General features: G+C 30.7%; 1 protein-coding gene across 3 annotated transcripts; it reads left to right on the top strand.

Annotated features, from left to right (window-relative positions):
- Window positions 1-3514: 3514 nt before the first annotated feature.
- Window positions 3515-21586, top strand: LOC127721212 (uncharacterized). Of its 3 annotated transcripts, none has more exons than XM_052227897.1 (4): window positions 3515-3849; window positions 8362-8500; window positions 16181-16378; window positions 18741-21586. In XM_052227897.1, the coding sequence occupies exon 4, from the start codon at window positions 19776-19778 to the stop codon at window positions 20955-20957; it is 1182 nt and encodes a 393-aa protein (XP_052083857.1). In that variant the 5' UTR covers window positions 3515-3849; window positions 8362-8500; window positions 16181-16378; window positions 18741-19775; the 3' UTR covers window positions 20958-21586. The 3 variants fall into 2 exon arrangements, with proteins under 3 accessions (XP_052083857.1, XP_052083858.1, XP_052083859.1); XM_052227899.1 differs by lacking the exon at window positions 3515-3849 and having other exon boundaries at window positions 8010-8500.
- The last annotated feature ends 1099 nt before the right edge of the window (window positions 21587-22685 follow it).

Genomic DNA, 22685 nt, shown 5'->3' with positions numbered 1-22685 from the left:
GATGACTTCCACTCCCGATTGCACCTTTGCACGTTTCGTATTCATTTTTAATTCAAGCAGCCAATATAATGACGATAAAACTTAGGAAAGTGTCAAAGTGACAACAAGCCGATCAAAGAGCAGTATAAAACTTTTGACCTTAATTTATTTCTACGAAATGTGTTAGCCGAATGGTTATTTATTGAAAACACAACTTTAAAGTTCTTCCGTAAATCGGGTGTATGGATATGTTCGCTGTTTTCACTCAAACAGTTGTGGCTAATTTTTATTTATATCGTGCATATTAATTTTGTCATAATGAGATTCATTGTTTAAATGGCTAGGAGCAATATGGGTGCATAAGTCTTAGGTTAAATTCAGTACATAACAAAAACATTATCTTGACACCTGAAACAGATCAACATACACAGGCACCAGAAATAAACAATGTTATGACAAGTTTGGAAAGAATCATATTTATCTTATATTAGACAGACTATTGTCAGTAATTAGACATAATACTTGATAGTAGATCACTTAAATAACATGAACGGTACCAAATTTTCTGCATCAGATGCAAATTTGGACAATCAATGTCTTTCCAGTGATGCTCGAGGCCAAAATATTTGAAAACCCATAGCTTATAAAACAATTGAAGAGCTATAAACCAAACAAAAGACACAAAAGTATAGCCGAAGCCGGGCAAGGAATCAGAGTTTTGAATGACCGAGATACATTTTTTAATTTGTGAATAATTTTCAAAATTTTGTTGCAGCAAATTTAAAAACACAAGTTTCTTTGTTTTAATTCAAGTGATGTTACTAAACATTCTTAAGTTTGGTACTAAATAAAGAGGGAACTATCGTATAATTTAGTTTGTTTACACTACCAATTATACAATAAGGGTAATTGCTTTCTTCTTCATTCAAATGACTGATATGATATTCATTATCAATACAAACTGTGCATTAATCGATTAGATGCAAGTTTCATTCTGGTGTGTTTTGTTTTAGTCCTTTCATAATTAGAACAACAAAAAAAAAATCTAATATGACTACTGCAAAACATGCTTGGTTAACTTTGCCATGGATTATGCCAAGCAATGAATTCAACGCGAAAAAGAAGAATATCGGCTGAGATTTGAAATTAAAAAAAGGTCTTTTTTCTACATCTTTTGTAAAGTCAAAACTGTAGCTTAACACCTGTCCTATCTCGATGACGAATATTTTGTAATCTCTACACAACAGATCTTAAACAATATTTTCTTTCCTATAAATCATTAAATATAAACTGCGTGAAAAAGGAATTCTGTTTCGACAAATTTCTTTGTAACCCAACAAATTATCACATTATAATTACAAAAAAGGTCTTTCTTCTTTCTACTGGATACCCGAAATTACACAAATGAACTTTCTACTTTTAGTGTTGTGTATACTAAAAATCTTTAAGGCTGCATTCAGTCTAAATCTCTTTCCTCTGCCCCCAAAAAACCCCAAATATCTAATTTTGTTTAAATATATATGTAACACTAATGTTCATATACCAACTAACTTGTTGAAATCCACATTGTTTTTCTTTGTTGATAGTTATCAAAGGTACCAGGCTTATAATTTGATACGCCAGACGCGCGTTTTGTCTACATAAGACTCATCAGTGACGCCCAGGTCAAAATATTTAAAAAGCCAAACAAGTATAAAGTTGAAGAGCATTGAGGACTCACAATTCCAAAAAGTTGTGCCAAATACAGCTAAGGTAATCTTTGCCTGGGATAAGAAAATCCTTAGTATTTCGAATAATTCATACTTTTACAAACAGTAAATTTATAAAAATGATCATATAATTGATATTCAAGTCAACACCAAAGTGCTGACTACTAGACTGGTGATACCCTCGGGGAAACGTCCTCCAGTAGTGGCATCGACCCAGTGGTGTTAATAGTTATCAAAGGTACCAGGCTTATAATTTGATACGCCAGACGCGCGATTCGTCTACAAAAGACTCATCAGTGACGCTCAGATCAAAATAGTTAAAAAGCCAAACAAGTATAAAATTGAAAAGCATTAAGGACCCAAAATTCCAAAAAGTTGTGCCAAATACGGCTAAGGTAATCTATGCTTGGGATAAGAAAATCCTTAGTATTTCGAATAATTCATACTTTTGCAAACAGTAAATTTATAAAAATGACCATATAATTGATATTCAAGTCAACACCAAAGTGCTGACTACTGGGCTGGTGATACCCTTGGGGGCGAAACGTCCCCCCGGCAGTGGCATCGACATAGTTGTCTGTTTTATAGTGATTATTGTTATAACACAATATGTGTGCTGTACCCCAATTTTTTACAATTTTACCTTTAATGTCTGTTTGTTTTGCTCGCACATTATTGTCAATAAAGTAAAATTTTATGCAACAGCCCTACAAGTGTGAGGTTTGGATAATTATATTTTCTTCATTAGGCAATGTCTGAACTCAGTCAGGAATATGACAGTTGTTTTCTATTCGTTTGATGTGTTTGATGGTTTGTTTTTGTCGTTTGTTAAGGGACTTTCCGTTTTGAATTTTCTGTATTTTTGTTATTTTACTTTCTACTTGAAGAGAGACAGCAACAATTTTGTGAATAAGAAAAGCCATAACATTAAAATATTTTCAGTGTTAAAAGCCGAGATTATTGGAAAAAATTACAATTGACAAATATTTCTTTTTTTCGTAAATTTTTGAAGATATTGTTAGCATTATAGGATTGTATTATCTGGTTTAAAATATACAAGAATTTTGGCGTTGGTGGTCACGAAGTCTAAAGTACATCTAACAATGCACATTGCAATACCATCTCAAACGAAAGAAACGATATTTACACATATTCACATTCCAAGAAATTATTTATTATATATTTTAATTACTATTTACATTAAGCGGTACTGATACATGAAGGTACAGGAACATGATCAGTTTAATAAAATGGCATGATCTACCTACCTATTGATGCTTCAAAATAATGAGATGACTGTTTAAACATTTATTGACCTAAATTAAAGTTTTTGTCTAAAAAGTGTTTGTCGATTAATTCAAAAACTGTAATATATAGGCAAAAGCCGTTGAGTGCAGTTTTACGACATGCTATTACTATCGGAATCTTTAATCATACACAAATATGATGCATCTCAACGAGAGTGTAATATAAAGCATTGAAGTTTGGAAAAAGTAATGCAATGCATCTCAACGCAAAAGGTCACATACGTTCATACAAAGTTAATGTATGTGCTTTATTGTTTTGCTTGAACAAATATGAAATGTGATAGGTGCAGATTGGTTTTGGTAAATGCATATTTGTTTACGGTCGTATGTCAGAAGAGTGGGTCTCTTAAGATCTTACAAATGAACAAAGAAATGTTTATACTTGTTATGTTGATAATGTTTTCTTTAATTTACTCATGTTCAGTCATTTGAGTAATAATTGTATTATGTAATAGTAAAACACTGATGTTATTCCTGAAGGACAAACTAGTGATTAAATCTTTCGTTAAGCTTAATTAGTTTGGTTATCGTATGCAACAACAGTGAAAAATAAGACAGTCGATTGGTAATTTAATTAGTAAAACAAAGTAGATATTTATGCTACGCGTGGAGTGTTAGTTGTTAAAAGATTAAGAATACGGTCGCTTATCTTACTTATAGATAGTTAAAGGGCTGTCCAGTGTGGATGACTAGTTTCAACGTTTGGCAACTTATGATATGAGCTTACAAGCTAGATAATATAAAACCAACAAATGGCTGACGAGTATATAGGCTGTTACATATATAAGCTGTTCACTTGTTTGTGTTTTAAATTCACTTTGGAAATAATGGGATAATATATACAATACAGTTTGGTAAGTAGGGTGTACAACTTATTGAATAAATTATAGTTTGAAGAACCGGTTTCTCTAGTGTGTCATGAACTGGTGTTATTTTTATCTTTGTGTCAAGTGTGATTAAATGTGGATTGAAAGGATTAAAGGTATTATTAGGGAGTCAATTATTACTATGTACGTCTATTTGGCTATGAGCCATTTTACTAAACAGCAGAGCGTCCATCGTATGGTTTAAGAAGTTACATGTTTAATTTAAAAATATATATTGCGACTACTCCATCAATATATACTAAAATGCAACAGTTTTCCGAAGTTTTTTTTAACAAGATTTGTATTTACGATTCACGAAACGCAAGGGAACATTTTGCTTTAAATTTTTGTCAACAATAAGAAATAGTACGACAATCATTTTGTACAAACCGATGACATGTTTTCACCAGGTAAAGGATTATTTAAAAAGAAGGATATATTCTTGAAGCAGTTCTTCTTGGCTCAGAGTAGCTAGCTCGGGTCGAGTACCGGAGATATTTGCTTGAACTCTCCGTAGGTGATTAATTGGGAAGCAGCATATACCAAAAAAAAGTATATATTTAATGTCCTTATTATTTTACTGAAAACAACTAAATAACATGGCACAGTTATTGATCAAATTATTAAACTAAGAGTATGAAACTAATGGATTCAGAAGGTAACTTAAGACTTATGGAATATTTTTACTGAAAATGGCGAAGGATATTAACCTGAGCTCCAAGGAAAGTTCAAAACGGAATCTCCCTTAACAATTGCAAAATCAAAAGCTCAAATACATAAAACAAATGTTGCATTGTGTTGTCGATTTTCTATTTTAGTTTTGTTGCAATTAAAAAATGATTGTGAAAACTATTTTGTTAAAACAAATTGAATTCAAATACAAGACAGACAGGTTGAAACAATTTTGCAATGAATTTAAACTAAGTCAAACATCAACATATTTGCAGCGTTTAACACTGGCATTATAGGAAGCAATTCTGAATTATTTTGAAACTATTCTTTTTTGTAACACTTTGATTTAAAAATCATTATCACCATGTATACATGTACAAATACAAATATACAAATAGTAGACATGTATGCACCACCAATTCATTTTTCATATAATTTTTACTTCATTCAAATATAGATAGCGTGTACAATCAATGCTATCTTTATTTTCCGTAATTCTAAATCGTTTACTTCAAACACTGATTCTATAATTGATTTGGTTACATGATTGATCCGAAAAAAAGATATTTAGCAAAGTAAGCTGTTCAGTCGTTTGATTCTGATCAATTGAATTTTAGGTAATTAAATATTTCCGGATATGCTTAACGTGAAATGAATTCTGAGTAATTGGCTGTAAATATTCATAAATTGATTTAATGTATTAATTTTTCGCACTAAGTACACACAATTCTAATCAAATGATTATTTAAACTTCATGCAATGGTTTGCAGAATAAATAACTAGACGAATATAAGATGGACATTCACTTGTTTAAAACATGTGATAGATTGGAATGTTTATTTTTCATCACAATCTATAAGAGAAGACAGATTGGACAATTTGCCATTCTGGATGGAATCATTACAGTTTTTATTCAAAGAAGTGTACATTTTTCGATTGTTGCTAAATTGCCTTCGTAAATTTTACTGATGCCATCACAAGTTGGTTGACCGTTATGGAATATCCGTTTCATAAATGATAGCTGATATGTTACTTATATCGTAGCTACTATCCCGTTCCATTTTCACAAATTACCGGGTTTGTACTAACATGAGGAACACATTAGGTGCCACATGTGGAGCAGGATCTGCTTACCCTTCCGGAGCACCTGAGATCACCGAAGGTTTTGGTAGGGTTCGTGTTGCTTAGTCTTTATTTTTCAATGTCGTGTTTTATGTACTATTGTTTGTTTATTTGTCTTTTTTCTTTAGTTTATTTTCGATTTACGAGTTTGAATGTCCCTCTGGTATCTTTCGCCCCTCTTTTGCTAAGATCAAGAAGATGGTCTTCATTTTGATATTAAAACAGGCTACCCAATATTCTATAATAGAATTCAGGAAGTGGTGGTTTTAGCCCAAAATAATTAGATATTTATGTATGGATATATACGATAGGTTTAACATAGAGACAGTTATAGCATATATATAAAAAAGAAGATGTGGTATGATTGCCAATGAGGCAACTCTACAAGAGACCAAGTGACACATACATTAACAACTACATGTATATGTCATCATCCGGCATTCAACAATGAGCAAAACCCTTACTGCAAAGTCATATACATGTTTTATATACAGATTTTTAAGTAAAAAAAAGTAAAAGAAAGGTATCAGGAATTCAACCAGGCATTACTTATGCCTCATGATCAATTGGAATATATATGTCTTTACTTTCAAGAAATAATATTGTGTCGCTTGACCTATGACAATCTTTCGCTCGTATGATTGAACTGCGATACTAAACTGTGCCCGATCTTTTTCGCCTCTGTTATCAAACATATGCCATAATAGTTAGGTTTTTGATATCACTGATGCCTGTTTGGCATGATTGAATGACAACGTTTGGTACTGTTAATGGTATAACTGGGTTAATTTTATTAGTCCTTTAAGGTATCACCAGCTAGTAGGCAGTATTTTGCTACTGGCATGAATACATTGTTTGATTCAAATTTGCTATTCTAAAATTGTGTAAATCATTTCGAATAAAGAAATATATCTCTCTAATGCAAAGCTCTGAGTTCTTGTCCGGATTTCGGTTAAACAAATCTGCAATATTTTTATTAGATTATCGGATTTCAAATTAAGTTTCCTCTAGCCTAACGAAAGAGGCATACACTTAAAAACTGCGCATCTGATGCAGAAAAAAAATGGTACTGATAATATTATTGCTACCACTGGTTCGATACATCTGTAAATGGACTGTTTGTCCACAATGGTATCACCAGCTTAATAACACTAATACAAATGTATTTATAACTTTATTTAAAGAAAAAGACTCCATTGGCCATGTTAGCATTCACGTATCTACCTTGAGGCTCTGTTAAGGGCATACGATACAGTTACAGGGGAGGTAATGACGTTGCTAACGTAAAATGTTATTTTCGCGACGTATAACTGTGGGAAAGATGCATTTTTCGACGTTTTTTTTTTATGATTTAAACTGATTTAACCTTAAAACCGGTACATGGACCCATCTTTTTTAAAATGGCATTAGATTTTATAACGTATGAAGATTATTTGTACCAATTTTAATGAAAAAGTCAACATAGACATTTTTTAATTTGATAAATATACTGCAAAAATGGCGTTTTTTCCCTAAAATCAAGAAACTTTGTTAAAAATTGATTATTTCCAAAGAAACATACATATTAAGAGCATATTTATGAAAAGGAGAGTTTCATCATGTTTCTACAAAAATCCGCTTGTGTGTATCTGTTGAAATAAAAAAGTTAGGTGTGTTTATCCAAAGAATAGAATTGTCCAAAAAACCGAAATTTTGAGTAAATGTCTAAAATTTCTACCAATCTTATCTTTTAAAGTAGCAAATGCAGGTATATTTTTTATTACATATTTGAATTGCTTAGGTGAAAAATAGCTTGTATGCACATTTTCGTAAAATAATCATCATGGGATCGAAACTGTATTGTATGCCCTTAACATTCAGGTATCTACCGTGAGGTCCCACCTTAGTAGTCAAGATTTCGGTACTGGAATGACAAAAAAGGTTATTGTTTGATTGAAATTTGATTCAATAGAATTTTGTAATCATTTTTAATACTTAGGAATATGTCTCACTGGCATGCTATACTGAAGATTCTTTTAGTTTTTTCAATTCTGCCACGTTTGTATAAGTTGTTTTGTTATTTAAGTGTTTGGGTCCCGAGCATCACTGATATCAAGAGAGCGTATCTGGTGCAGTCATTAGTCTGAAACTATTGTGTTGGCCTTCAAATCAGTTGAGAAGCCAGACAATAAATAATTTCAAAATCATGTCCAGACTTTTATTCAATTTTTACTAATCATTTCGGTTATTTCAGAACTGTTCAGACAAGTGTAGTAAATTAAGTACTGTACAGTAGTTTTTCATACAATAAAATACTGGTAAATAACTATTGTAACAGTGTGAAAATATACTGAACAAATCTTTATTGATTGCAAATGACTTATCTGAATTACTGAATCAATCGCATTGGAAAAGTCTGAATATAGACAAAAAGAAGACTGCAAAGATCTTTAGAATTTGTTTTTTCAGAATTAAATGGTATCAAGCAAATAATTATACACAGCTGTCAGTGATTTTGTTTTGATGCCTGTCAGTGCATTTACTATGTACCAATTAGTTACCTGTATTTTCTAGTTTTTTGCCATCTGTTAGTAAAAATGGTCCACCAATTAAGTATGTACAGTTGGTTCCGATACATTTAAATTCATTATGAATATATGTGTGTGAATGTCTCGTTAAATTGAATAGATACTTTGCTTAATGTTAATTTTAATATATATATTTTAGATTGTAGTCATGTCTAAAAGAAAACATGCCGAGGTAATCAAATCAGGCAAAAGTAAAGCACAGAGGACAGATTCTCAATCAACTATGTCCCCAGAAGAAGAAAATGTTGCAATAGCAAGCAATATGTTAATGCATACAGGTGAGCTGACAGTTAAATTCCATGACTGAAATGTTTCTAAAATTTGATAAAAAACCACATGCGTTGCATTTTGTAACTCCTACACAGGCAATTTTTTCCAACGTGTGTTTAATGTTTGTGCTCATCACGTGAGAACTACGTTATTCCCACGTGTTTATCACACTGGTTACACGTTTATATCACGTGAATTTTACACACACAAGATTTTCACGCGATAATCACGTTTTAATTTACTCATGTGATATTCACGTTTAACGTTATTTTCACATGTAAATTTTTTAACGTGATTATAACGTGTAAATATTGTGTTAATTTCACACGTAAATTTTTAAACGTGATTTTAACGTGTAAATATTATGTTAATTACACATTTAGATTTTTTCACATTATTTTTACGTGTAAAAGTTGTGTTATTTTCAAGTCTTTTTTTTTTCAAATGATTGTGATGAGAATTTCAAATTAATATCATATGAATTACATATATGTAAGTGCAAGTTGTTTTTGCATTGACTATGTTGGATGTTCATGTGTTAAGTGAATACTTAAGGTAATGCATCTGTCATGCCATGTATAAATTTTACCTTTAAGTACAACATTAAAATTCACAAATTGCAAAAAGTGAAAAAGTAAGTGTATTGTATGTTGTTTACTGTACAATATTATTCCTTCGCATTGGTTATTCTGAATTAACAGACTAATTAGAAATATACATTGTGCTTTGTTATGCTCTAAATGATGGAGTCTTTTTCTTTATTTCCTGTTCTATTTTATAAAATTTTCCTTTACTTCAAGTTCACAATGGTTTTCATCAGAATCACCAGAGGTATATTCTGTAACAAGTCTTTTAAACTGAAATAAAACTCATCTCATGTTCTGATATCTTCTTTTCAGCCTTGTCGTTATAATGATTTACTGCTGCAGACACATATTTCCTCGTTTTATTCATAGAAGATATGTTTCACTCAATGTCAATTTTCCCTGCAAACATCAGAAAAGTAGTAAGAACATAGAAATTGTAATAATAGCTTATCAATTTTGTCGTTGAAATCTACTGGTACTTACCATGCTCTAAATAGAAGATGTAAAATTGCATCATATACATGTTTTAGTTTATGATTATTTTATTTGAACAATTGACTAAAATAGGATCAGACACAAGTTTTACTTCTGCATACATACAAAATTATTCAGTTCTAACATGAGTATGAGTTAACCAATTTGAAAATAAAATGCAAGGCTCAACTTGATATGCCTGACCTCAGAGCTTGAACCTTGAAGTTGGAACAAGAATGGACACAACATTCATGCTTGATAAAGACAATGACATATCTGAATTAAGATTATAATGAATTATACGACACAGTATAGGTTTTGGATACAGAATGAATGTGATCTAAGAAATTAAAAATTTGAAATTGAACATTTATGGTTACCTATTATGGTCCAATTTCCAAAAACTTAATACATATTACATTCAGATTACATTCAGCATATCAAAAGAACCCCAAGAGTACATTTTTTATGAAATCAAACGAAGTTTAATATTTGACCCTCTGGACCGCAATATGGACCAATCTGATAACGAGGCCAAAAATCTAAATACGCAGTTAGATTCAGCTTATAAAAAAGAACCCCCAATAATGCAATTTTTGTTGAAATCAAACAAAGTTTACTTTTGGACCCTTTGGATCTTAATGGGTACCAATTTAAAAACGGGGCACAAAATTAAAATTCTAACTTAACAGTTAGATATGTCATATCATAGAACCAATAAATAATTAAATTTTATATGTCTTCAGTTTAAATTTGTACCCTAGGGACCTCAATGTGGACCCATTTTAAAAATCATCAGTCGGAATCATATGTCATCTATGTACTTGCAATATGGGTCATCCAATTTTTCATCTATTAACAAAACATCAAACCCAAATCCAATTGAGGCTTTTTATGAATTTATAGGGACAGCAATATCCAAAATCTCCCTTACACAATCTGTACATTTTTAGTTTTAATGAAATCGTCGTTTCTTTTTTCTCTTTGTCATTCTATAAGTATGTATACTATCCTTCAAATTATGCATATCAAATGAACAACTACATGTATAAATTTGAGAATATTTGATGAGTAATTTTTAGATTAACATCAATTCTGCTGTTTAGAGCAATTTTGAAAATAAAATAAGAAAAACAAAATAAATAATCAATATTTTTTTTTAAATCCAGGTATTGTGAAATGAAAGAGTTTTTTTTAGATTGAGTAAAAATAGTTACTAGAATTCTTTACCGACTGCATACAAATATCCCTGTTGCCAGGATTGTTTATGAAATTGAAAAATCAAGAACTTGGACAACTATTTTGATTGTTTATATTTTATTATTAATAATGTATTATGTTTATAGCAATTTTTAGCCATACATTAAGTGTTAAGTTTTAAGACTGAACAACATGAAATAGGCAGACATCAGTATGAACAAATGTTGAATGAAATTATAAGAATAATAATATTCTATCATCTTTCTATGCTTTATGTAATTAAATAATAAGATTAGTGGCACTTAAGATTCCTTACTTGGTTCTCTCTGAAAATAAAGTGGGAGTATTTTATATATGTATATATATATGGTATGACCAGTGTCAAATGATAAAAAATATCTGGAAATCTTATTGTTGTTTTACTTTACCCAAGTCATTAGTAAGCATTCACTTATTAGAGACATGGTAAAGATTTATGGGTTATTTGTTGAACAGTGACTTTAATTCCAAACTTTGTTTTGTTTTCAGTACACTATTTAAATAGCAATTTCGAAAAAAGTTGAAATTGTCTACTGAATGCAGCAAAACTGACTTATTTTCTTCAATGTATGAAATAAGAAGATGTGGTATGATTGCCAATAAGACTAAATGACATAGAAGTTGTTGTTTTACAAGACCATATTCCAGACTTTCATTGAAGTTAGTGCATGGTTAATCCTATTGATGATTCTATTTGCTAATTCTTATGTGAAAACATTTCATCATTCCTCACTTTTGCTTTTATTTCAAGTTTATATCTATATTCAATATTAATCATCTTGTTTTTGTATTACATGGAGCACACATACCACTGTCACCTGGAAACATCAGAAATACACAATACACATTCAGCAAAAGTCAAATATAAATTCATAGGCAAACCTTATTCAATTTTGAAAGCTATTAATACATCAATAACATTTAAAAAAAATAATTTACGTACTTTAAAAGCTGTCCTTCATGCTGTTTGAAAATTCGTTAAAGTCAATATGAGTTACATACATTTATTTTTCATGTAACTATATTATATACTATACATACACAAATGACTTCTTGACAGTCTAATTGTATTGTGAATTTGTATTTAAATTATATGTATCTATGCTAATCAATGTTTTTTTTCCTTATAAATGTATTATCTATATGCCCATTATGGTCCCTCGAATATATATGTTCTATAAGACATGGACAATGAAGAAAATACTGTCTTTAAAGTCATATCTAATCTGCATAATATTTAAGTTTCTACATTGACATTTTTATGTAAATATAAATATTTCAATTAAAATATTATAATAGTTATCAAGCAAATAATTGCCATCTCATTTACACATAAATTGAGTGTTAACATTTTAAATGAATAAAGTAACTAATAAAATTGAGAATGGAATGGGGAATGTGTCAAAGAGACAACAACCACCCGACCATAGAGTAGACAAAATAGAATACATTCTATATTTATATTTAAGGGAACGACCATTTAACTTCAATGTGGGGTCGAGGAGGGGTAATGACTTTTTCCACAAAAAAAAAAAAAAAAAAAAATCTTATCCCCAATTTAATGGTTGAAAATATTGTTGTCAAGCAAATGACAAAAAATATTTTGAATCCAAATTTTCCCCATACCTTATAGTGTTAAATTATGAAAAAAAAAAATTGATTGATCGGCGGTGGGATACATCGATTATGAATAAACAAAGAAAGCTCATTCTTCACAAATATTGTTGGTCACAATTGGCAGAAACAGTTGATACTAACGTTCGAATAAATATATTTCATTAATTTGATTAAGGAAACGCAAAACAATGTCTCGGAGAAAGAATGTTATAATTATAGCCTTGATTTTTTTTCCAAACTTTCAAGATACAAATAGTTTTTAATAGTAATAAAATTTTTCATACACCACCCACACAAATTAATAATTGGTGTCCTAAAGGGAAAGACATGTTTTTTCAAAGTTAGATATTAACTTTTTTCTTTGTTATTTGAGCATGAATTTTCTAAATCACTTTGGTTTCTTTTTACAAATTGTATTATTTCCAATAGTTTTTGACTAAGTTTATGAAAAAATACCAGCCAACACACAGGCAAAACTATGTATGTGCATTAACAAACTAATGGGAGCCTTATACTTAAATCATATTTAAGTTTACCAGGTAGTCATCTGAGATCTATATTTAGGGAGCAACCATTTAACTTCAAGGGGGAGGGTTATGGTTTTTTGTTTAGGTCCTGAACATTTGTTTTAGTTTTTAAACTTAAGTGACTGCTGCATAATATCTAGTAAAGCAATTGTTTACTAAGACACGCGTCAGAGATCTTATATGCAGTATTCTAAAATTATCCGTTGTCAATTGTTTTTGCGATTGTGAGTGTTTCAGAAAAAAAAAAAATATATATATATACCTAAAAATGTACAGCACAACACCGATATTAGTAAAGGAAACAGTAACTACAAGTACCAATAAATATTTATACATAATAGAACAGACCTTAAACATGTTAAAGGTAATGCTTTTCTATGTTTTTCTACTTGAATACAATTTAAAATAACGCAATTCACACAAGTCATCAGAATTTAAGCAGTGCAATTTTGAAGAACTTAAAATCAAACAAATTCAAATTAATCATTTAACAGTAAAACTAAAAGTAGAACATTGCGCGTCTGATGCGCTTCTGTCGGTTTACTTCACCAAGAACGCTTAAATTCAAACATTTGAGGCCAAGGATTTATATATGCGTGAAACATTATTAACATTTAAACAAAAAGAACATAAAAAGGATAACCAAGTTCATATAAATTAATTTTTGTAAGAGGTAATAAAGAAGTATAGATTTAAATTATGTCAAAAGAAGCATTGTGTCGACATTAATCGATCTTGTAGACTAATAAAACTTCTGTCAGGATATTTCGATATAAATATAGTGGCAAACACTTTTGATTGTGTAACTTAATTAAACGGACTATTAAACGTCGTCGATGATTTTCTGATCTTATAAATTTATTTGTTAAATGTCCTTGTTTTTTCTTACAAATACGATTGATTTTATGAATAACAACTTATTGTTCACTTTTATTTTTATTATATACTCATACAGTATACCAAAAAAATCTAAATTAAAGTGTACACTTCCTATGTACCCAAATCGCATGCATTTAAAACCTTATACCTGAATATAAATGGCAGAAGTTGATAATAATAGTTTGAATTCACTGTATGAACGAAAAGGGGAATATGAATGAAGAACATAGTGTTTCCCCTTACCATGGATGAACCTGATAAGTCGTTCATCTTAACCGTGATTTTTAAGTTAACCTTCTTTGTAAATAAGTGTGAAAGATTTAACACCAGCTTACTATTTCTAAATACAATTACTGATATTCTGATTTGATTGGCGCAGGCATACATTACATTTGTATGTGATCAATAATGAAGTTTGAATACAAAATGATGTAATGCCACAAATGATATTGAATTTTAAACCACAAATAAATAACAAATAAACCACAAATAAATAACAAATAAACCACAAATAAATAACAAATACAGGCTGTTTATTTTATGGACCAGAATAATGAATTAATCTACCCAAAATGAAAAACAAATCAATATGCAGCCCAATAGTTACATGTTTAATACACCTTTGCGTGTAACCTTAGACGTTACTGTTCTGGCGGTCAGTCAGTAGTGGTCAATTTGTCACCGACTATAAATTAATCAGTCTATGATTTACATCACCAATCCGGCGCGGTTATAATTAGAATATTTGATCCCAATCTTCCCTTTTCTGTACGGTTCATTAAGCTCAGTTTTTCGTTTTCTGTGTAGTGTTTTGTGGACTTGTGTGTCGTTTCGTCATTTTTATTTCTTATTTCGTCGTTAGATTCTTTTAGTCAAGTTCAAATTTTATTGTATTACGGATTTCTTATGTCGTTTCATATTGCAGCAAGCTCCCCAAAATAATCGAGATTCGTGTCAATGAATAATATAATGTTTCATCTCAGATCATTCAGACTACACATACCGCCAATAATGTTGGCAGTTGCCAATGTTTATATCGATATATTATTATTTCACTTCTTTATCTCTTAATCGATATCTATGACAGAGGAAACGAGTGATTTTTTTTCTTTCTCTGTGAATAATGTTACGTTGGCACATTGAGTGTATATGTCCAATTGTTCGATATGTCAGTGTTTGAACTGAAGTTTCAGAATTAAATCAAACATGGTTTTAAATATAATTTTGTAGTCGTTTCGTAATTATGAACTTAACTTTTGACATGATCATATGTTTGCAATTTCATATTATGAGAAATATAATGTATTTTTTTCATTTTATTTTTAAGCGGTTTTTCTGAATGTTAAATGCCTTTTTATAAACACAAAGTGAAAGAAACACTGTTTATACATGATCATAGTAGATTCATGTATGGTTGTCTGATCTGAAAATTTACTGATTTTGTTCTATTCCTTATCGTTATATTGAATGAGTCTAGGTTATTATATCTGAAATCAATTAATTTGATTATAATATTCAAAATGGATTTACCAGATTTAATTATCGATATATCTGTTGATTCTTATATAAAAATCAACATTTAATTTTATATGGGAAATATTGGTTATATATAATATTATAATGATAAAAGAAAATATTTAACTGGTACGTTGTTCAATGACTTTGTAAATGATTAAATTCCAAATAAATACAATACAAAGACACTTCTTCCTACTTCGTAACTTTATAACAACATATAGAAAAACAAACGTAATCTAATTTTTATAGCATACCAATGTAACTATTCATATCAAGGTTTATTTTTGTAAAACACTTTGAGGAGGTATTGTTAAAGATTTTGAGCTTTACACAAATCATGCCTCTGCTACGCTTTTTTACTAAAAAAAAAAAATACATAAAAAAGCCGGCAAGCTTTTTACAATTGTTTTCCGACTATGAGACAGATTACCATGACGTTTAACAGCAATTATAGCATGTATAAGAACGAGTCTTCTTGTACATTTTATGTGTTTAGATTTAATCCCATAACATTTTTAGTTCTAACTATGAAATAAATATAGATATAATATTTCAAGAACTCTGCACACCAATCTTCGGTATTAATAACATAAAAGAATAATCGGCAACTTACTTTTAATACCATTAAAGAACAACATGCCTCATTTTTTTAAGATATTACAATGACTTCTTCAAAATTGATTGATAAAATATTGCTGACTGAATGCCCATAGAAGTCAGATATACCATGAATCCTTCACGATTAATTCATATTAATTCAAACATTACTTTATCTTAAAATATTTAAGAATACTGTTGTTTGCATGGCATTTCATAGTTGTGCTCAAACACAATATTTTTTTTTCAGCTTCACCCAAAACAATGTATTCAGACGAGGTAGATAATGGCATTTGGTTGTTTGACGTCCTTAACACTATTGGGGTGAATGAAGTTTACAGGAAGGTGCGTCAACAACAAGGCATAATTGGCGAGATTCTTGAAAGTTTCCAAGAACCAATTACCACTTTAAACATGGGAAGCACATTTGAAGGCACAGATTCACCGGGTGAGACCTTACATCGTAGAACTTATCTATTTAGTATATTAAATCAAATTAAAAAAAAATATTACTTAAATAATCCAACACTAATATAAGGCTTTAAAAAACAACAACAAGAATCCTTAGTTAATACTATGACTTTTAGACTTTGTCAATGCCGAATCAACTGATGAAGTAGCTGGTTTTGTTTTTTTTTGAGAAAGAAATAGACATTTTCCAGAACTTTCCCTCTCTAACTTTCACAAGATAAAACGGAAGAAGAAATCATAAAATTTCCATTTCTAGGATGAGAAGCAAACTAAAATTATTCGGAAAGAGTTTTTTTTTTTTTAATCTTTGTTTCAGTCGATAAAGCATACAACATTTGTTCTAGCAGTATGACGCAAGTACTACACGGAACTTTGGGAAATTTCAAATTCTTCATTCATAACCATGCGCTCAACGTTCAGTACACTCCTTGCAGTCCAATTATTACCACATCTACGTTTTAGACCTCAGCTGCAGAAGTAAATGTCCCAACTATGTATTGGCTACCTTATCTTAGGTACACAAACACCTAGTCAGTTAACTCGTCATCTTGGCTGATGTGTACAAATTCTTCTACAAATCTTTCTATTATATGAAAATAATGGAGTTAATTGTTCTTAATGAGTAAATAATAGTTTTGGTATTTTATATAAATAACACGCATTTGATATAGTCATTACAAACAGGTTGACGCTTATATCTATTCCACGCTCATCATACCACTTCCACAAAATCTTATCAAACATACGTTGCATTTGTTAATCAAATTGTTCTTTTAAAATCCGACATCTTATTTATTTCTAGCAATTCACAATAAAACCTTTTCTGTACTATGTATTGGCTTTTGGTTTAATTCTTAGCTAATACAAATTAAAGAAATTATTATTAATGTTTGTAATAAAACATATGACAATAATAGAATTAACTATTTTTGGAGTGTAAAAAAATTCAATGCTTTGAATGTTTTAAATAAATCACGTGCTTTTGAAAATCCTTTTGATTCTGCTGACAGTTTTGACTTTCAACTCTTTATCAGTAAATTAAAACTCAACTTATTTATTGTTATATACATACACATATGCACATTCACGGTTTTACAATCTGTCGACTCCTGATTTTTGGCATTCCATAAGGTCGTGTGTTTTTCGTCCTTTCTAAATCAATCGGATGCGTTTGATGTGTACTGATTGATATTTTAGTCTTAGATACATGATTGTTGTATTAGTTGATATTGGCTTTGAACTAGCTGTCAGTATCTGCGAGTACTCTAAGATCTCTACTAATATTTTTTGTTTTTGGTGTATGGATGTATGAATACCCTGTCACGTCTGGTTTGTGTTTTTGTTACTTGTTTTTCTGCAATGTATCGATTTGATCAGTTTAGTCCTTTTCAACTGATTTTTGATAATTTTTCATATATTGTGCTGTTACAAAACTGTTCCAGGTTATGGGGAGTGATAGGCACCCTCAAAAATATTGAACCCCGCCGCATTCTTTATATGCCTGTCCAAAGTCTGGAACATATAATTCAGTGGTTTTCTTTTGTTTCTGTATATCAGTTTGTTTTTCGTTGATTGTTTTAAATATGAATCAGGCTGTTAGTTTTTTTCGTTTAAATTGTTTTATATTTGTAATTTCGAGGCCATTTTCAGCTGACTATGGGTCTGGTAATTGTTTAAAGCCATACTTTGATCTATAATTGTTAACTTCTATATCATTTTGGTCACTGTTGAAAAGTTGTCTCATATGCAATCATACAACATCTTCTTATGTTTATCAAAAGACGGTAGATATTCTCAATAAGCGTATTGAAATTAGATGAGATGACTAAAGATGTCAATTTTTCTTCCTACATAATTTGTGAGTTCGACATGTATAGTCTATTGAATGCTTGTGTTGCGTCCATTGATAAACATCAGAGTTGTCTGTATGATATTTGTGACGGTAGCATTTACCTTTGCGAATTGAAAGACACTAATTAATAATCGAAAGGCAATTTATAATTACAGAATCAAAATATCAAATGACTTAAACTTTATCAATAACGATATTAAACTTGATGTTTCATTCATTTTTTACACAACGAACTTATCAATTTAGATTTCAATATTTATACATATTTGTATCTCATAATTGGATGTTAAAGAGTCGAATTACGAATTAATTGTGATATTGGCTATACAACGCTCAGGAGCCTTAACAGTATTGTTGAAGTTCCTTAAGTTAAATTATTTGTAGACTATTGCATGCTTTAGTAACGACTGGGATCAGCAGAAGCAGTTTTTTTCCAGAATATTGACCGTCTATTGAATGTTATAACACCGCATTTATATATTTTAAGGTGAGCCAAGTGACATGGATGTCATGAGATGTGACGAAAGTTTTTCTGTAATCGAAGACATGGCAAATGCTACAGAAAAAGATGGAATTTTGAGTACGTTATTAATCGTAAGAGAATTACATACCCCTCCTGGATACGTAAAACTACAACTCGTTAATGGAGAAACACTATACACATCTAAACACTGGACTATGTTAAGTCGTAAACGTAATATGAATGTATTCAAGATTGACAGAGAGGAAAGAATAGTTTTATCTGACCATTTGTTGTCAGGAAATCCGGAAGTATTTAAAAGAACTAAAAACAAACCTGCTGATGTAACGGTTGGTAAATTTGCTCATCTCAAAACAGATATTGTTTTTTCTTATCGATGCAAATCATGGCCAACAATTGCAAATGAATGGCTTTATCGTTACAGATTGTATGGATGGCCTTCAAAAGATACAATTGAAGAGTTGAAGTCACTTGGATTCTTTGTTGTCAGAAAAGGCCACCCGTTCTCGCCGGAAAATGATTTAGAATGGAGAATATCTTTATCGCTGCAAGAACGGCAACTTATGTTTAATCTTACAGATGTACAACATAAGTGTTACGTTGTCCTTAAAATGCTAAACCGAGATGTTATAAACTTTGACTGTATAACTACGTACCATTGGAAAACATGTCTATTCTATGCAATAGAGGAGAATAACGGAAATATTTGGGAAAAAAAAACTTCTATGGTATTGCATAAAGTTGTGTATCAGAAAAATGGTGAAATGGATCAAATGTGGATTTTGTCCTAACTATTTTATTCCTGGAGAAAACCTTTTTGATGGTAGGTTGAACAACAATTTGCGATTAAAATCAGAAAAATGTTTAAATGAAATCTTAAATGTCGGATTTGATTCTTTGCTTTCAGTAAGAAAAAACAAAATATGTGACTTTGTCAGGTCACGGGGATCTCTAGAATGCTTTTAACGGCTTCATGCAAACAGTACAGCAGTCCTCGAAATAGCGTTACGCAACTCACGTACATGTATAATCCAAGATGCCATGTCCTTTTTTAATCACGGAATACTTGAACATTACAGTTTCAAAGCCGATTACAATACATTAAATTTCATAAGGTCTATTTGGCTTACGCTAGACGGTTTTCAACATACTTCTGCTAACATTATTAGTGGACACACAGAACGAGACACACACAATTCTCTATCATTATTGTTACCAAGTATCTACACGTGTTTGGCTAGTAATATTTCTGCAGTTGCCATTCAAAATCCGAATCCCCAAATACGATATTTCCTTCTTCTTGGATCCTTCGTGTACTTTATGAAAGGTAATTTACCAGGACGCCTTAAGTTCATATCAGTACTGTACGCTGCTGAGTTGTATAACGACTGTGAATGGTGGATAGATCAACTTGACGAAGAGTACATAAAGTATAATCCGTCTCTTTGTAAGTGTAGATACATTTTGATTGATCAAAAATTAGCAATTACTGATATTATTAAAACATCGCCGCTAGAAGTTTCAAACTGTGTTTCTTTTCTTCCGACAGAAATTCTTATTGCCCCGGATGCCATTAAGTATGAAATCTTCAGGTATGTCGGTATTTTTCAAAACGAACAAGAAAAAAAAGACAAATTTGGTCGTTGGCAGTATAGGGCTGTTGTTGACAGCAATATTTACTTTTTCTTACTAAAGTATTTAATAAAAAGAAAACTCGAAAGGGTCCAAGCGCGTGAAGACGCTAAACATAATATCCGAATCTTGGCGGAAGGACTAAATGTGAGACATCGTGATGTAGCTTTTAATGTGTTGGCTTGGATTTTTCACTCTGATTTTGACACATATACAGCCCTTAGTTATGCAACAGAATCATGGCGAGCAATGCTTTCAGCGGGTATATCTCACGCGATGTCAGAAGACACTTTGAAAATGAAAAGTAAACAGTACCAATATAATGCAGCAAAGATTCATGCGTTGGTTATAATATACAAAACGTGGTTTGCAAGGATTCCGTCCGACGTCTACTTTTGCTTTCAGTGCTTTTGTAAAAGCGATATTAAACTAAAAAAATGCAGCAGATGTAAAGTATCGACATATTGTGATAAACAATGCCAAAGAAAAAACTGGAAGATTCATAAAAAAACTTGTAAAATGGCCAGAAAGCATCATATTTTATTTTCGACAAGTGTTTTACCGTTCACATTCAATGAGCGAATATCTTAGCCGGAATATGTTGATATTAATATTTGACATTATCATATACATTGATCAGTACTAAACATATACTTCAAAGCCAGAATAATGTGCTACTAAGTTTTATCCATATGTATTTCACTCGAAATTTTAAAGTTCATTTATGTGAATTTCAAATGAAATATTTACGCCAGAAAATATACATGGTGTCTGAATTAGACCAAAATTACATTTTGTGAACTATATTTCCTTGTGATAAATGTATCACATCCTCCTATGAACATAACAGCTTACCTCAAAAATTTGTATGAATACATTAAGGTGTAAATGTTACGCCACATTGTGTGATCAAGTTAATGTATACTTCAAGTATGAAAATCACGTTCAATTAACACGAATCAATGTTTATGTGAATTATTTTATGATTTATTCCTGTAAATCAAAAAAAGAAGAATGTAAATGGGTAATGTTCCTGTCGTTATACTTTTTGTAGCGCATTATGAATTCACAAAAGTTTTACTATTTCTGTTTTTTTTTTTTTTTTTTTTGCAATAGTGTATATTTTGAACTTTCAAATTGTGTCATTGTGGTATACAGTAGTGTCTCAAGATGTCCATCCTGGGCGTATATATCATGATAAAAAATGTATACTTGAATTATCTCCCTTTTATTTGCATTGCATGCCATTATAGATACTACACGCACAAATAATATTCATTCTTTATTTCATGTACAGTTATATTTTTTGTTGTTTAAAGAAAAAAAGGAAGGAGTTGCGGTTACTAGGATTAAAACATGTTACATCCACAAACACGTGATGACCTTATATTAAAATGGTGATCGGATGATTCCAACTCCACCACTTGGAACGCATGGTTATCTAGTTCTTGCAGGAAAATATATTTCTCGTAAATCACACTGTACGGAGTGTAATACGAAAAAGGGATACGAAAATCTGTGTTATTTTGATTGGCTTAGCCAGCATCACACGACGATAATACGTCATTTCCATTTGCTATACGTAAGGTCGTCGATGACTTTCAAAAGTTAAGACGATGTACATTTCGTCCATGACAACGGACATATGTGATTTCTTTAATAATATAAAAACACTCAAATATTTCACCTGAAAATCCTTCTTTTTGTTAAATCGTATTACGTATGAAGCATACAAAAAGTCTAACAATATGTCTGATGTTAAAGTTTGACACCGGCATAGGACATTTGACGTCATATTAGAGTGTACAAAAGACTAGATCAGCATTTCGCGGAATTTTGACATTGTTTACCATTAAAGAAATAGGTTTAACAACTTGTGAAAATTAGATAAGGCTTGCTTGTTATTATATTGAAATTTAATAACTCGAGTTGATATCAAGCGATATCCCATTCTCACTCGTGAAACCTATAATTATATGATGTGCTTTTCTGTTTTAGTAATAAATGTAAGTAAGTGTCGTTCACTATAGAATGGACAATATCAAAATCATTGTCAAAGTGAGGGATATGAATAATATATACACGAAAGAAAAAAAAAAGATCATGGGTTGAACGATTTTTTCTATATAAACTGATTACTGAACGTTGTGTGTTGGTAAATTTAATATATGCGGTATAATATTTCTGTTTCTATTTCTAGAACCAGCGTTTTACCAGTCCAGTAGTCAAGACTTCTGTGTTGACTTGAGTCATTGATCATTGATATGTTCATAATTATAAATTAACTGTTTACAAAACTGTTTCGAATACTTAAGCTTT

The sequence above is a fragment of the Mytilus californianus genome, unplaced genomic scaffold (assembly GCF_021869535.1).
Source record: "Mytilus californianus isolate M0D057914Y unplaced genomic scaffold, xbMytCali1.0.p SCAF_12, whole genome shotgun sequence".
NCBI lineage: Eukaryota > Metazoa > Mollusca > Bivalvia > Mytilida > Mytilidae > Mytilus > Mytilus californianus.
This window is presented reverse-complemented; position numbering and strand designations above follow the sequence as displayed.